The following is a 17,178-nucleotide window of genomic DNA, read 5'->3' as shown; positions in this document are numbered from 1 at the left end:
ATCCACTCCTGAAACTTGCAATAAGAACAAGACACACGATTACCCAATTTGCCTTTCCATCAGGGTTTCCATGCTGATTTTTACAAAATTAAACAAAAAGGCACCAACAGACACCAACAGCTTTACCTTGTTGGACTGGGCTGTTCCGAAGTTGTCATCCTCTGAGGCAGTTTCTGTGGTCATTTTTCCAGTGACTCCTGAGATATGGAACAGAAGATCTCCAAGCAGCTGAACTGAGCTAAACCTGGCAACGGGAGCAAGTCAAGTGTTACAAACGGGGTAATTCAGGTGGTACCTGTCCAAATATGACAGTATGTCAAAACCAGACAAGAGCAAAATGCAGGGCAAAGAGCTGGGTCAGCACCAAAACGCTGCATGGGCTGGTATGTCAGAGCAGTCTGCCCACACCACTGAGGAGCTGCATGCTAAAAAGAAAGGGAAGGAACAAATTCCAAGCTGATAGGGGCTGAGAGAATTCCTGTATCAAAGCAATAGCCAGAATAGCCTGGACTCTACAAAGGATTGAGACACCAGCGTTGGTCTCAATCCAGGGCGTCCTCACCTGGGATAGGTGCACTCATCAGCGCTCAGCTGACACAAACCTTTTAGTACAGCTAATTTTTGAGCCATTGCTACCAGCTGTGAGCACTCTACTGCACATTTCCATGCACAGCAGAACAATAACTTACTCAGCATTTTGAAAAATGACAAACAATATAGGAGAGCTAAATATTACCACATCAACTGCCTTGGAAGTGCTTTTCGGAGTCACTACCAGAATTAATGATCTTGTAGGAATGTGTTGCAGGTACCAGGAAACCTGATCTACAGCTGGTAGGGCTTTGCGGACTCAGTGCTAGGAGGCGTCATATTCAAATCAAGCAAAAAGAGAGACTTGCTTTTGCGTCCCAGGAGATCTCTGCATTTGCTTGAGGAGCAACGGAGTTGAAATCACACCAGTTTTCCAACCATGGAAGAGAACTGGGGGTGAGGTGGTTTTACCTTATCCTCCACAAGTCATCAAACAGGCCATCCTCGAGCTGCGGCAGGAGAAGCGCAATGGCAGTCTCGGCGTACATACTTATGATCCTCTGGCCAGCGCGTAGGGCCGTGTCCCGCACAAACTCATTCTCGTCTGCCAGTGCCTGAACAGGGAGAAAAGTGTCTGTGAAGCTTTGGGGGGTTTTAAGCACAATATACAAAACCAAGTGGAGGAAAACAAAATGATGTTTTCTCTCTCAGCCATGAAAAGTAAATGAATGATGGAGTTATGAATGCACAAAGGTGATTTCAAGAAATTACTTGTGACTACAAACAGAAGACAGCAAGCAAATCACTTGGAACACAAAATAATTTATAATTTAAATTCTTTTACATTGTGTACAGTCCAAAGCTGGACAAGTCTCTGCATGTCTCACAATTACTGTAAATGATGCTTAAAATACTCTAGAGCATTATTTTTATCCTCTAATAAATAAAACTCCTACGCACCTTAAGGATACAAGGAATGATGGGACCAACATAGGGAGTGAACTTGTCTCCAAAAGTAATTGGCAGGTAGTTGAACATCATGATATAACCGTCTCGTACATGAGGAGCAATATCCACTTTACTGGCAGTAGCTACAATCTCTGGCATAAGTTTCTCCAGCTTTTCTACCCCCAAACCAGCCATAACTTCAGCCAGACCTGGGGAAAAAAAGCAGGTAACACAGCTGAGAAATACAAAAAGGAACAAGCTAATCTGATTTAATACGAGAACACTTGAGCTCAGTATTCAGCCACAGCTGTCCTCACCTTGAGCAGCACCAGATCGATCCACTGAGCTCTGCTCGTATGTCAGTGTCTCCATCAGCCATGGCAACAAATCCTCAAAGCACGATTCTCCCATCCCCTTCACCATGGCTCCCAGCGCCTTTGCCGACACCGTACGCACCTGACAGACAAGAGGAACGGAGAGTTGCAAAATATCCCGTCAAATTCACTAAGACAGATGTGTCAGACTGATTACAGACCTACGGAAAATCGGGACAAAGTCTGACCTAATGCACTGAAATACAAATGGTATTTGTACAAAGGACGTACTTCAGGTACGGGATCCAGCAGAGACGCCTTCAGGCCGGGGGTCACACTGGGCAGGTAAGGAGCCAGATCCTGAAACAAAGAGCTCAAAGAGTAAGAAACCAGATACAAAACGAGAAAGAAACTGAAGTCACCTTCATGTAAAGGGCATTCAGCCCCTTATTACTAGCAACCATCCTCAACATCCTGAGAGTGTAATCAGTTGCTTTCACAATCTTGCAAACAAGCACACTGAATTGTTCTGCAAGTCCAGGAAACACCAGTTCTGTGCAGACCACTCAAAACCTTTTTTATGCTCACCCACAAGCTAGAGCCTTGTATCTAAGGAAAATCCAACACTATTAACATTTACACAATGTTTAAAGGTAGAGATTATCAGCACCAAAATTAAACACAGATCTTTAGCCTACAGCGAGGTTGTACAAACGCTTTTCAAACAAACCCTGGATCCATTTGTAAGCAGCTGATCCGTGTTTCACTGGTTCTGGTTTTGCTTGTTTGTTTGTTAAGGCATTTCTTATATGGTAAAAATTACACGACCTTTTTGCAGGGATAAATCTGGTAATAACTAGATGACCAAAGTACAAAGCCGACAGTCTTAAGCACCTAAGTGTTGTCACGGTGTAGCCACTATTTATTCATTTACATACATTTGATTAAAGAAGCTTTGTGGATTCTAGTATTGTTTACCTTAACAGCAAAATCCCCAAACCAAATGAATTCTCCCTAGTGCTTGCTCTGTGATCTCCTACACAGCATACACAGCACACAGAGAGAATTCTTAGCCCCATACCTTCTGATCAGTCAGGGAGTACATGTTCCCAATGATCTGGGCAGCCATTTTCCTGGTGTCTGTGGAACGATCTTGAAAAGCTCTCTGGACGATCGGCATGATCAGCGCTAAGGATGGAGCATCAATGAAATGGACAAATTTGGTATCCAGTAGAGTCTGCAGGCACTTCTGGGTCTTCCTGGAGGGGTCAGTGAGAGCATCCAACAGAACTGGAGCGATTGCTGAACATTTTAAAAAAGGAAAGAAAAGACTTTATTCGTACAGAAAACAAAACCACGTGTCAGGGTGAGCTGGTGTTCTCTCATGGGATACTGTAGATCCTTCTAAAGGAGCCAGAAGGAGAAGTACGGGGGGAACCCTCTTAACATCAGCTGTCAACATGGACAGGAGGATTCAAAAAGCTTTGAAGCAGACAGCTGCTGTTAAGCTTTCATGTCACTTTTCTAGGAGTAATTTCATTTCTATAGAAGCCTGGATTTAATCCTCAAGCTTGTGAACATAAACCTTGCTGTTATAAACCATGGTCACACCAGGACATCAAATACGCCAACGGTTCTTACCCAGGATCTCTGGATTCCTGATGACAGACCCAATCTGCCGCAGAGCTTGCTGTCCTGCGTTCTGCACCTTCACGTGGGAATCCGTGAGCACTTCAGTCAGTTTGGGCACAATATTGGGCAAGCAGGAAGAGAGCTGTTTGGGAGCACAGTACGCCATAGCCCCCAGCAGCTCCACCGATCCTGTGCAGGAAGGACACAAAAGAGAAAGAAAAATAGAAAACAATCAATACACACCATTAAAAAGAGGTATGAGGAGATGATCACATTTTCCTCAAACTCAAACCTAGCAGTTGGAGAACACACGGAATGTCTGAAATGCATTAAACTACTCTGTGCCTCTTAAAGACACTACAAACTATGTGTTTGGGGTATTTTTTGTAACAGGCAAAAGAAGTGGGGGAGGAAACTTCCAGCTTCTGGCGTCCTTGGAGAGAGACGGGATTAAAAAGTGTTCCCTGAATCTGCTGGGAGAAAAAAGTTGCTCAAATGTGTCAGGGTACCCATTTTTATCTCAGAAGCTGCAAGTTCCACAGTCGCTTATGAGACAATAAACTATTAATATCACCGTCATCTGTAGAGATGAAGGAGTAAACCAGAGAACAACAGTGATGGGACCTTGTGGGATACTCTCAGTCACGTCTGACAGATATTGGTCCATACCAGCTTTAGTTCTCCACGATTCCTCTTCTAGTGCTGCAAGAAGCGATGGCAACACCAGCTTCACCCCGTGAGTGCTCAAGTTGCTCATCACGGCTTTGGCACAGTCATCTGCAGCCTCCAAGGAGAAGAGAACATTTACAAGCTGTGTCACAACGCGTGCTTTTTCCTTCCTCAGAGACTCAATGGGGACAAAGCCGTCATGTAAAATAGTGTCTAAGTACAATGATGCAGCTAGTCAAGTAGCTCCCAATTAATGGCCGATGAAATAAGATGCTTTCAGTTATTACGAAGATCAAATTGTTATTAACAGTGTCTCAAGGGATAGGTCCCTTCTCAATTTGCCTTGTTACAAACAGTATTCATATCTATTGCATTTCAGTTTTCTCTTAACACTCTATGTTCTCAGAAATTTAAGGCATCTTACCTCTCGCACATACTGGTTCCCATCTCCAAAACAAAGCAGCAAGTGAGGGAGCACATGAACCACGTAGGGCTCAAAGAGCTTTCCAAGCATGCTGCAGAGCATCTCAAAGGCAAACAGAGCCCCTACAGAAACAGAAAGGACACTCAGAATAAAATACAATTTCATTTAAAGATAAAATTTGCCAAATATCTGTAGAATTTCTCCAAAAGCACTTGGATCTCAGAGGTGAAAGTTTCTTGCCTTCTTGCACTTGTGACTAGTGCTGTGGTGGGGATTTCTGCTGTCAGAAAGGACAAGAAGCCCAGCACCACTAAAAACACGCAGTGGTCCTCTGAGCCCTCACTCAGGTAAGCAGAAATAAGGACAGGAAACAGCAGCAGCCAAAGGGACAGCCAGGCTGTGAGAGCCCCTCTGGACCGGCTGCAGGGGAACGTGTCCTGTCTCTCGGGGAGCAGGAGCCTCCCCAGCACCACCCCCCATTAAAACATGAGAGAGGGAGCATGCATGTTGTCTGGGACCAGAAACCCTCCTTCCACCACAACGCAAACAGAGCGATTTTAGGACACTGTACACAATCAGTGGCCTCGTGACAGACACTTCCCATTGCTTTCTCTGCAAATTTGAATAAAAGAAAAGTAGATAAACCAAGCACCGGGGTTCAGGTATCATTTGATCTGACCCCAGTGGTAGTAGGGATAAGAGAAATACTAAGTATTCCATGGGAAAAGCTTTTGTCCCTTACCCTCACGCCGACGGAAGTTCTTCTTGTCCTGGATAGCATCGGTCAGCGTGGTCATCATCTCCTGTTGCTTGAGAGAGAGGATGCCGAGGCCTTTCACCAGGCCTGCCAGCCCGTAAGCCGCACCTTTGCGCTCAGCATACTTATCAGACTCTAAAAGCAGCTGCATGAGCTTCTGTATCATTCCTCCTGCATCCTCCTTAATTGCAGGCACCAGAGGTGGCAAACAGCTCGCCACTGACTCCTGAACCTGTAAAACAATCCACCAGCTATCAGATCACAAAATATTAATCACTAACATAACTTCCCCCAAGATTGCACCTACAGTGACAGCTCCCCATCACCAGAGCTTTTTGTTCATCTCTCTTGACATTCCTGAACGCATTATAGTGTTAACCCGGCCTCTGCGAGGAACCTGAGGGCTCCTCCAAGGAGGCTCCTACCTGCTGAGATGGTGTGGACAAGGCTGCAATCAGTTTGCCAACAATTGGTTTCACTTTAGGGTCACTCTTGTCCAGATGTTTTGCCAGTGAACCCATGAGAATGACCACGCTTTGCCTGACAGCATCATAACTGGCATCAATAGGAGCATTTTTTAGGAATTCTTCAAACACTGGCAAGAGAGAGTTAACATTGTCCTGAAAAACAAAACCACAGAACTTGCCACCAGAGTCCACTCAGAATGCGATTTGCTATGCTCAATGGACTTGTTTGTTCTTCTCTGAGCCAACAAACTGAACAATTACACTGTATTTACAGTTCACTTCACGTGTCACATCACATAAAACCTTGCGCCACCCTCACAGGCAACAAATATTTTCTGCTAGAGAGAAGTTAGTTCTTAAAAATCAGATCCCCCAAACCTGCCAGCATCATGTTCTGCCAGAAGCAACACAAGCTACTAGGCAAGGCTGCCAGCCTCAACTTCTGTGCCTGCTCTTTTGCTTGTTGCATTTGCAAAGGGAGAACAGAAAGATAAAACAACCCCCACTGCTTTTCTAACAAACAGAAGGAAAGAACGAATAGCATGACAAATTTCCAGTTGTCTCAGGCTAAAGTGCCTCGCTGTCCAGGAGACTGGCATGCACAAGGAAATGAGAAGCTGAGCCATTTCCACCCCGCACATCTCCCCATCTAATGCTGCTGGAGAAGGGCCGGCCCTGACAAGAAGGATGGGCTTCGATTCTCTGAGTGGCTTCAGTTGACGTAAGCCAATGATCAGCAAGCTTTCATGCTTTTCTTTGCATGAGGCCTGAAAGGGAATTCTCACCTCCCCAGGATTAAAAGATCTGTGGTCTAATTTTGCTTTTATTACTCTAGTTTTATACCATTTAAACTCTGGTCAATTCAGGGCTATTTCTTTTTTACAGCAACAACAAGGAAAAACTGCACTTCATCAACACTAGTCAATAACAGAACGACCCCGAATACGCAGAAATTCCTACTACACCCAAGTTTTCAGCAGCCTCTGAGAAACAAAAAAAATATCTACGGGCTCCAACACAGTATCTACATTTTCATTCCATCTTTTTCCACTGCTAGAGAGAGACGTGTCCAGACTTACTTTGCCATGAGTGTTGAGTGTTGAAAGGGCTGCATCCAACATGCACTTCCTGACTTCGGGACTGCGATCGTTCAGCGCGTCCGGTACAAAGAACTGGAAGAGGGGCTTCACCTGCGAACTGTCCAGATGCTGCGAGAGCTTGTTGAGGGCCAAGGCAATGCCACACCTGGGAAGACGGTGAATTTGTGAGCTTACTGGCTTTTCACAGAATCTGCTTGAAGTCACAATCACATTTGCTACCAGGAATACATTACAAAAATTGAGAAAGAACCACTATGAAACCAAAGAGCGTCACATGTCCAACCTATGTGCGTTTCCTTACATAACCCTATGCTGCAAGTTCCCAAAAGGACAACAACCTTTCAGCCATATAATGACTTTTATCCCAATTAAACATTACAGATACATAGGCCGACAAAGACAGACGTTGGGATCACTGTCTGTTGCTAGAAAACAGCAGCTCCGCAACAAGGTACATCAGCACTAACGAAGAGATTAGCTTAAGACAGGCAGTGAACAAGACAATCCGCAATTAAACCTGTAGAGAGTGTACAAGTCAACAAAAAGTAATTACCCAAACTGGAATTTATCCAGTTCATTAAGGCTCGCGCTGCTGCTCTTGAAACAATCAATTGCCCACACAGAGGCAGGAATACAGTAAGATAAGACAAAAATCAGACAGCCCGAGGGGGAAAAACTCCATTCTTATCAGAAGGACATAGAGAAGACAGCATCAAATATCTGATGGAACTGAGAGCATTTCAGTTCAGCCTGCCTAGCATGCCTGAGGGACACAAATATTCTCTACCAGAAGGGAGCATAAAACCAGCAAGTGAATACAACCCCTTATATTTCTTTCTTTTAACACTCCCCTTTTTCTCCATTCCCTGAACTTCTGAATAAAAAATTGGGGACATCTCATTTGGATGCACAGGAGGTGATGAGATCAATCTGAGGCTGACTGTACCTTGCTTCCCACTGGTCAGGTGGCGATTCAGATATCACTCGCCCCAAAGCATCCAGAACCGGAGGCGGCCTCTGCAAGGAGAAACACATCATCAGAATAACTTTCCCAGGGGCAGTCCTGCAGAGAATACTGTCAGCCGTACCTGCACAGAGGTGTGATACCGCTAGCGGAAAAGCATCATAAAAACCCAAAACAAGCAGAGAGCTGGGTTAGGCCTAAACAGACTTATCACCTAAGGCCTGTACAATGGTACTATTACTGGCTGGCAACTTGAGGATCAAGACATTAAAGTCTGTGACAAGCTCAAATACAGCAACAGTGGGCTTCATGCACATCCTCGAGACAGACGAAAGGAAAAGCCATTAATAAAAGACACAAAATACAGCACAAGCTTGTGCCTGTCAACCCCTCAGGACTTACGTAGAGCTTCTCCTGGTAAATCTCCGTCAGTTTATTCATGACCTCTGCTGCTTGGTTTCGATATCGAGCTACAGCTCTGGAAAGAGCTTCAGCGCCCGCTTGTCGCACTGCCTCTTCGTGGTAGATGACGTCTTTGATCAGCAGGGAACAGAGGTCAGGCTGCAGCTCCAGACCCATGGACTCCCACAACCTGCAGCACACACGGAGAACTGACGGATCAGCCTTCAGCAAGAGAAGCCACCGCCCCATGCAGACAGCGGGATGACCTAAACTGCCCTCCAGCCCCTCTTGGCGGAGCGCCCCGAGGGGAGGAGAGAGCTGCCCTTACAACCCCATCAGCCACGAACAACCCTCACCTTCCTGCCAGCTTCTGAATCTCATCTTCCACATCAAACTTTACGACCCAAAGGCGACGCAACAGATTCAGTCCATTCTTTTCATCACTGTCTGGGGTTGGCAGAACCATTTGCAGCTCCATCAGGCCCTGAATTAGTTGACACGAGAATCAGTGCAAGGATGTGATTTTAGAAACAGATACTGCAAAACACTTAAAACCTTTGCCAAGTCAAGCTCTCAGTGGTAGGAGGTGTCAACATTCCTCTTTCCTGGCACAGCACACTGACCATGTGGACCAGGGACTTTCTTTTGCCACCAGGTGAGATGGTGAAGCTCCACCAGCACACTGCAGAGAGGCACCTGGGCACTACGCTGTGCTCTGGTGCCTACAGTCTGTTCTGCTTGCAAATACAGAGAAGCCAGGTCAGTGAGCTAAACTGAAAGTTGTTTCATAGGAAAGAAAACCAAGCAGGGTTTTTTTGATGTGTTCTTAGAAGTGACTAAGCCTGAAGCTTTCCAAAAACACTGGGCCCGGTACAGACAAAGGAATTTTTGACAGCTTCTCTTTAAGACTTAAGCTCTGTGCAATTGTAAATAGAAGGCGTTAAATTGCCGTAATTACACCTGTTTTAATAAAACAAAGGTGTGGATAGACCCAGAGCATTTCTTTTTGCAAGATAAATCTATCACAAAGAGCATTACTGAGAGCTTTACTGTTCGGTAGCCACTGCCTCCTGCAGACACACTGCCAGAGAGGCATCACAGCTGAAGCTTTTCTTCATCGGTGTCACAGAAGAATCACCTCCCAAAAAATGAAGGAATTCAGTGTGACCATGAATGATTCCCCCCTACCCTGAGAGCGGCATCTCGAACATTCATGCATGGAGATTGCAGGGCCTGCAGTAACACGTCGATCTCCTCCTGCTCCGCATAGGCACAGCCGTCCTCCCCGCTGCTGCTGGTGCACAGAGCTGTCAGTGCGTTGGAGGCCAAAACCTAAAAGAGCGAGGAAGTATTAGAGATTCTGCTGCCGATTTCTGCTGCTGGGCATTTGGTCAAAGCAAACACAGGATGGGGGTTCAGTGCCATCACAAGAGAGGAAATTTTCAAAGATCAGTGATAAGGGTTCACAACGAATACAAGAACTGCTGAGTTTGGTCCGACTCTTTGCCTTTTTGTTACTGACCTTTCTGCCATCTCATCCCTTAGAACAAACACTCCGGGGAGCGACTACTAAACTTGTTTAACAGAGTAAGGCCTTAGAGAAGGAATACAGTGTCACCAAAGGAAAACTGAAGAATATGTTTGCTGCAATAAATTGCACACAAAAGAAAGATATAGGCATTTTATCCCCAAAAGAATACCACAAACATATGAGAAAACTGGTAATGTATCAACCACCAGCCTCAGAGACTTAAACCAGGCAGGTGTATTTCCCTTAGATGCTGACGAAAAGCAGAATCCTGCCTGGGGTTATGAAGCCGAGGACTCACCTGTAACCGTGGAGAACCCTTTCCTATCACCCGCGTCAGCAGAACCAGCATCTCCCTCCGGGGCAGCAGCTCTGGGCCATTCTGAAAGGTTGGGGGCAGAAAAGGCAGGGGGGGTAGAAAAAGCTTTATGTGAGAGAAAGCAATCTTACATCGTTAACTCTAACTTGCAGAATTCATCTGCTTTTTCACATCAGCTTTTTTATCCCATGCCTCCTCCGGACAACTGTCTGGACGTCACCCAATGCCCACAGCTCCCGCTCACCTCGTCCACCAGCACAGCCTGGCTGTTTGCCGATGATCTCAGCTGAGCGTGGACCGTAAGGATCTGCAGAATCTTGACCAGAAACTCCTCCTTGTCTTCACTGTCATGAGGTGTCTCCATCATAGCAGTCTTGAGCAGAGGGAATACTAAGGAAAACGCCGGAGCTGACAATGGGGCAGCACCTGTGAAAAGGAAAAACAACCCCGTGAGCGCAGCTGATCCTCTCATGCCTTCATTTTATGATACGGACTGGTGTAAAATGTACACGTTGATAGTGTACGATGGATATGGATGGCTTCAGCCCTACGTGCACACACGCTAAGAGAGCCGAAGCATTTCTAAGCTCCTAGAAATAGCCGGCCTGAAGGACAGTGCCTCACAGTTATCTGGATGTACTGCACACAGCCCATGTTGGGCCCGGTGAGGCAGCGCACAGAGCTGGTACCCCCCATTTAGCCTCTGTCACTTTGCCACTTCACTTAACAGCAACACTAGGGCTCCAACAGTGACATCTGGCATTCCAGTGTTAGCTCAATGGCTGGACTTGATGATCTCAAGGGTCTTTTCCAACCTAAATGATTCTATGATTCTACTTAATGTTGTTGCTTGCTACACCAATGAGCTGGCTTTAATTAAAGTCACATTAGGGTTCTGAATTACTTCCAACGCTTTAACAGTGTGAAAATAACCTCTGTAAATGAAATCAACTCAATTTAATGGATTAAAGTAGACAGACAGGCAAAACTGAGGTTTTGTCTATCCTGGAAGTACTTGCAGGAAGGGGAGGGCAGGACACAAAATCAAATCCATCACACAACCAAAGCTGAAATTAAATCTATTCTTTAACGTGCATTAAGTTCGTGTGCACGCTCTGATAATTAAAATGAATTAAACTAAAAGAAGAAGGGAAAAAAAAAAAAAAAGAAAAAAAAAAAAGGTTGAATTTAGCAGGAGGATCCACACAGGGATCTGATATAATTTAACTAATTCACTTTTAAAGTTCATCTGTCCCAGATTAGGGACCCAGTTGCCAGTTACATTCCCTTTAAACTCTTCCTATCAACCTAGCCAACCTGTCACTCCAGTCATCAGCTGGATTCTTCAGAACGAGATTCCTCTAGTTCTGGTGCAAGTGTCAACTACTCCTTGAAAACATTAAAGCTCTTGGATTCCTGTTGTCCAAGATTTTACTCCTTCCTTCTCATAGCGGCTGAGCTATGGGACATCGCAAACGCTCCCTCCAGTCTTCCAGTTAGTCCAGTTAAAATTCAAGTATTAGACGTCTAGGGAAACCATTTATTTCTACATCCTATCTGTGCTGTCAGAGAACGCCAGATTTTAAATCTCCGAGATGCAGATGCGGAGCACTGCAGACACAGTACTGCAGTATTAGTCAGCTTATGTAGGGCACAGAGACTGCAGAAGTAGTTAAAGGGAGAAACATTAAATACCAAACACACTGTGAGCTGCTAACGATTTCACGTGAATAGCTTAGGTAGGACCCTCTCCATTCCTGATGTGGGATTTTTCACTGTTTACTCAGTATCTATTTGCTTTTACACTTTTTCTTTTCATTTTTTAATTATTGGCTGGATATTTTTAGGTTTAAGCAGCTGTGCCTCTATGTGCGGCAGGAGGGAGAAAGCTTTATCTCAGAAGATAAATGTTCTATTATCGCAGTAGCTGGTATTGACCAATAGGAAAAAGATTATAAAATGTATTTTGCCATTCCAGCAATAAATGATAAATTTTATCATTCCCATTATAAATGAGGTATGGTCTCTCTTAGCTTTCACGGTAACCTAAGAAATTAACACCTACTAAATAATATTGCAAGACTACACTCCAAAGAACTTCGCAAATGGAGAAAAATCATTTGAGAACACAACATGACTTGACCAACGAAGTGTTACAGAACCTACTTCCTTCCTCTTGCAGGAGAAGTGAAAAAAACAAACCAAAAAATCAGATATTGATTCAATATCCATTGAACCATAGGAAATCTTGAAGGAGGAGGGTTGAAAACACTTCTGCTCCTTCCCAGAAATAAGCCTAAAAATGGATGCAGATGTTAATAAACTTGCACTTACTATGGAATTACCACTGAAAAGTTCAGCACAAAGTGCTGCTCGACATGGCCAAGTGCTGCTGCTGCGCTGTGACACCAGCTGGGCCACAGTCACACAACCCGCAACAGAACAGCAAGAGAACTGAACTACTGGGGTAAGCGACCAAATGGAATCCTACATATCCTTTTAAAAATCAGAAACCTTCTACAGCACTTTTGACCGAGCTGGATGATGAACCACCTCTGTCACTGCAGTTCAGAAGCCTGAAGACGGCTTAAGCCACCTCTGCCTCCCTCTTCTGTACCATTATCTCCAAGGTAGTGCTAAAAGTACTTCTGCACCCCACCATGAAGCATATTCTAGAGCTGATCTAAATTAAAGCTAACCCAGTGAGGTTACACTGTATAATATTGGCGCTTGCCTTCGTGTTGCAGAGTGGGAAAGAGCTGCTGCTTCTACAGCCATGCCAGAATAAAATATTCATGAACTGCAGCACTGCACAGCAAACAAGCAGAGGCCACGGGCGCTTCAGTGCTGAGATCACACATAACGAGCAATTATTTTGTCTTTCCACTTAGTCTCACTGAATCACTTATGCTAAGTGGTGTGGAAAGGTAGGAACCGTCCTTGGCAAAGATGAGCTTTAATTTCACTACTATTATTTCTGTTTGAACAATTTTAAGAAAAAATATTGTTATTTCTACAGTTACTACACTTGTAACATCATTTCTACTATTACCACCACAAAAAAACCCCTTTAAGTTTCTTCATACTTATGAACACTTATCCAATCCAAAAAAAAAAGAAGCTAAGCGACACCTATAAAACATTGTACAAACCATCAAAACCAGAGCAGTTCACAAAGTTACTGCCAGGGGGGTGGGTGTCAGAGGGATGTACAAGCGTTTTTACCTGGCTCTCTCTTGCCTGTTCGGCCAGGAATGGTGTGGGCATGCAGCAAGCTCACGACTCTGTTCAGAGCAGTAGGCAGCTCTTCTTGGCACCAGGACTCATCTAATTCACATTCAGGTTTCATCAGGCGCAAGGTCACGTGGCTCACTAAAGTACCTGGTAGGAAAGAAGAATCCATGAGAGGATTTCTTGAGAGAAAATCCCCAGGAAAACAAAGAATTATAAAACAAGAATTATAACAAAGCTCTGGGCAACAGCCCAGGCTGCAGAAGAGGCAGAGAGAAGGAAGCAAAGCCCTGACGCTGACAGGAACAGCTTCCTCCACAACAGGGACATCTGTGAGTTCCCTTTGCAGAGTCTGGGGGACTCGAGCGCTTGAGAGTCCCATTGCGACCAACCACTACGGAGACATGGTCACAATGACAACTCCGTGTCTTTGGACTCAGACCTATCCAGCAGTAGGATCTCTGAAACATCACAGTCATCAAACCCATGTGCTGTTCCAGGCTGGATTTTCCTCTTGGCGGTTCATGACATGGTCATGACCCACAGCTTGCAAAAGCAAGGACTTTCACCGCCCTGCCATAAAAATAACACACCCTGCCCTTAAACAGCAACTGCAAACACTAACCAAAGGTTTTCAGTCGAGCAGGCATGACGCAGGAAGCTAAGGAAAGAAAAGGATTCTTAATCCTTGGAGCAGCCAAAGGCGATCGAAGAAGTGGCAAGAAGGAGCCAACGAGAGCAGGGATGTACTGAGTTAAACCAGGAGGCCTTCTCTTTATAACAGTGTCCAGAAGACCCAGGGCTGTTTCCAGCTCATTATCAAGCTGTAAGACAAACAATTCAAATGATTACCATAAAAAGTCCATCAGGAAAAGATCAAGTTGTTAAATGTAATTTCTAATGCAACAAACAAGTAGGTTATTGTCAAATATTCTCTATGCTACTCCATTTTCCTTTTATCAAAATGATCTGGGTCACAGTAGCCACAGAGGTCCAAAAAAGACCATCAAAACTTACCTCTTTCAGCCGTTTTCTTATCTGAGACTCCCTTTCCAGCTGTGCCTGCACCAGTTCCTTCTGCTTGCTTGTCAGTTGTACCTCGTCCTTTATCCCTTTCTTCTTCTTTATTTCCTGCAGTAGAGAGCCATGGACATTATTAACCAAGAGCTATTAACAACACCCCCTCAATCAGACAGCAAAGAAAGCTGCACACATTGGGCTTTGGTGCAATTTACTTCTAGAACAGTACAAAAATATTCTTCCCAGCCTATTACTCTTAAGTGAAGATAGAAAATGGAAATCAGAGGGTTAACAACACTTTAATGGTTTAAACTGGTCACAAATTATTTGATATTATTAGAAAGAGTTGTCCAGCTTTTTCTACACTGGATGGGAATGTCATCCTCTCCAGAGCAAACAGAAGTCAACCTTTAACAAAAGAATGCTCCAGTCAGCCTGGTACAGTCCCTTCCTTTGACCAAATTCTTCCCCCCACCAGTCTGGCCAGACTGAACAGAACTGCTGGCTGTCTACAAGATGGAAGCACCTATTTAACTACCAACCCTTGCTGAAAAAGTTACATAAGATACCTGGAACAAGAGACGAAGAGATAAAACAAACATTATCAATTAGCAAGCGTGGTCACAAACAAGTAGAATGCCACATAAATTGATACAAACACATATATAAAAGAAACTAATACATACAGATATAAGAGGAGATAACAGGTATCAGAAGCTCATGGAATCTTTCCCAGCTGTGTACACACACATGCCAGAAGCCACACAACAAAACAAATGAGACAGCAGTGAAGTTCTGACACCTGCCTTTCCTGCTGCCACCAACTCACCTCCTTCAGCTCCAGCTCAATGATCTGTTCCTTGAAGGAATAAGCTTTGTTCTCCCTCTTCATGTTAGCCTTTTTCATGCTGTCCTGTTGAGCGCTGAGAAGAAAAAGCAGAGAAAAGAATCAGCACTGCGTGGACTAAGATCCAGGTACACAAATCCTGGAACTCCTGTCCAGAAAGAGCATCTAACAAAGCCACTCACACACAGGCGGGATGCCAGCAGTGATCAATCCCCAGGTGCACTGAGAAAAGAAATCATAAAGCCTCACCTCTGTATTATAGATTTGTCGTACAGTTCTCCCTCTGGTGTCTTCATGATAGCAAATTCCTCTCGAGTAACCTGGCACAGAGCTGGATTCTCCATCGATGCCGAGATAGTGCTGATGAGCTGTGGGAGCACTCTACCAGGTGAAAGCAGAGACAGAGATCCCACTGCATTCATGGATGACTAGCACAAAAACAAAGGAAAAAAACATTATTATCAGCATTTCTTGAAAATGTCTCCAAAAAGTATGCCCTGTTGAGACATCCCATGTTATGTTCTAATTCCTAACTCTTTGTTCAGTGGGTACTTGAATCTTAAACAGGATTCTACTCAGTTGCTGGTACACAGTCTTCCCTCTTAAATTCCAACTCCTTTGCACTAGAAACGTTCTCTTTGAACCTGCCTTTTCCCCACCTTTCAGACAGATCTCCTTCCTTATACACCAGTTAGTACTTAATTCCTCCAGAAAACTCTCCTGTTCTAACCTATCTCCCAAAACTAACAAAAGGAAAGCACAAGTTTATCACCTGGTTCTCCAGGGCATAGGCAGTGATCCTGGGTAATATGTCATCCAGATGTTTGGCAATGAAGTCCTTGGGATCTATCTTCATCTTGATGAGGAGGGCTGGCCAAAGACCCGGCTGCACTGCCACTAGCAAGAAGAATGAGCATAATAAATATGAAGCAGACTGCTAATACAATGAAACAAAAAGATAAGATAAAAACTCCTGTAAACTGGCCATGAGAGCTGTCTTATCCCCTCACTTACCTACAGATGGATGGTGGGTCACCAGCAGCATCTCCAGAGCCAGCTTTTCTGGCTCAAAGGAATTGGCATCGAGCCCTGCCACGCTGGAGATGACACAGAGCGCCTCGTGCAGGACACGGGGAGGAACGTATGTCTTTCCCAGCTCCGACAGTTCCCCTGACTCCATCACCAGGACCTCCTGAGGCAGAACCTGAGCGGACAACTTGTCATTAACACACCACACCAAACCTTCCTGAACCCTGAGCACACGTCCCCACGGTGACACCACTGAACACCAACAATCAGCTCCCTCTGTCAGTACCAGCAACCCAAAGTTTTCAAAGGAAACAAGGGATAAAGGGAACCAAAGCACAGAGATGACAGCGACAGAAACACCAAGATTGGGGGCTACACTAGACTTGGCAAGCAGGGCTAAAATAAAACTAAAATGATCATTTTTGGCAAAGAGGACTTTGGGAAAGGTTGAACCAGCTGGCTGGGAACAGTATGCCCAACTTCTGCAGTCTAATTTTACCCAGTATCTTTTCAAAAATACTTCATTCAGGCTGTATCTGTGATATGGGAAGACGATTTACAAAGTCCCAGCCTTGGTACCTAATTAATGCAATTTAATCTATTATACGATTTGACAGGCCACTTGCTTAGCAGCATGTCCAACCATATAGCACTCATTGTTCCCTTTTTTAATTTTCTTTTTATTTTTTATAATAGTTGCTACTGAAGTAATTATATTATGTTCATTTTAAATAGGCAGTCTGAGCCATAAGCCAAGGCCAAAGAACCAGGATACCAAGAAAGGAACTGAGCTTGGATTAAAATAATAGGAGGACATGGAAAATCGCAGCTTCCTCCCCAAATAACTTTCAATAATATGTCTTCTGTGTAGACAGGGACGACTAGGCACATCACAGACATAGTAATATGCAGTAATCTAGTAACAAGTGGCATTCTAGGAGATTGTGCAGCTGGAACTGAATCATCTTAATCTTGTGCTGTATGTTAATACTAATG

At 44.5% G+C, this 17,178-nt stretch overlaps 1 protein-coding gene across 3 annotated transcripts in view; it reads right to left on the bottom strand.

Moving 5' to 3' along the window:
• Positions 1 to 17,178, bottom strand: part of GCN1 (GCN1 activator of EIF2AK4) — a 42,049-nt gene that overhangs the window by 11,891 nt on the left and 12,980 nt on the right. For 2 of the 3 annotated variants that reach the window (XM_080355423.1, XM_080355424.1), the window contains exons 19-43: positions 16,168 to 16,369; positions 15,926 to 16,050; positions 15,403 to 15,581; positions 15,136 to 15,229; positions 14,304 to 14,417; positions 13,912 to 14,110; positions 13,281 to 13,436; positions 10,300 to 10,481; positions 10,038 to 10,118; positions 9,397 to 9,540; positions 8,565 to 8,692; positions 8,209 to 8,398; positions 7,789 to 7,859; positions 6,822 to 6,987; positions 5,701 to 5,895; positions 5,261 to 5,507; positions 4,519 to 4,640; positions 4,095 to 4,209; positions 3,435 to 3,614; positions 2,875 to 3,095; positions 2,085 to 2,153; positions 1,797 to 1,935; positions 1,492 to 1,688; positions 1,003 to 1,145; positions 127 to 244 (exon numbers count right to left, since the gene is read on the bottom strand). In XM_080355423.1, coding sequence (XP_080211549.1) covers positions 127 to 244; positions 1,003 to 1,145; positions 1,492 to 1,688; positions 1,797 to 1,935; positions 2,085 to 2,153; positions 2,875 to 3,095; positions 3,435 to 3,614; positions 4,095 to 4,209; positions 4,519 to 4,640; positions 5,261 to 5,507; positions 5,701 to 5,895; positions 6,822 to 6,987; positions 7,789 to 7,859; positions 8,209 to 8,398; positions 8,565 to 8,692; positions 9,397 to 9,540; positions 10,038 to 10,118; positions 10,300 to 10,481; positions 13,281 to 13,436; positions 13,912 to 14,110; positions 14,304 to 14,417; positions 15,136 to 15,229; positions 15,403 to 15,581; positions 15,926 to 16,050; positions 16,168 to 16,369 — 3,777 coding nt within the window. The remainder of the gene's footprint in view (positions 1 to 126; positions 245 to 1,002; positions 1,146 to 1,491; positions 1,689 to 1,796; positions 1,936 to 2,084; positions 2,154 to 2,874; positions 3,096 to 3,434; positions 3,615 to 4,094; positions 4,210 to 4,518; positions 4,641 to 5,260; positions 5,508 to 5,700; positions 5,896 to 6,821; positions 6,988 to 7,788; positions 7,860 to 8,208; positions 8,399 to 8,564; positions 8,693 to 9,396; positions 9,541 to 10,037; positions 10,119 to 10,299; positions 10,482 to 13,280; positions 13,437 to 13,911; positions 14,111 to 14,303; positions 14,418 to 15,135; positions 15,230 to 15,402; positions 15,582 to 15,925; positions 16,051 to 16,167; positions 16,370 to 17,178) is intronic. The other variant, XM_080355425.1, reaches the window with a different exon arrangement.

The sequence above is a fragment of the Nesoenas mayeri genome (assembly GCF_963082525.1).
Source record: "Nesoenas mayeri genome assembly, chromosome: 17".
Taxonomy (NCBI): domain Eukaryota; kingdom Metazoa; phylum Chordata; class Aves; order Columbiformes; family Columbidae; genus Nesoenas; species Nesoenas mayeri.
The sequence above is the reverse complement of the archived record's forward strand: the minus strand, read 5'-3'. Positions and strand labels throughout refer to the sequence as shown.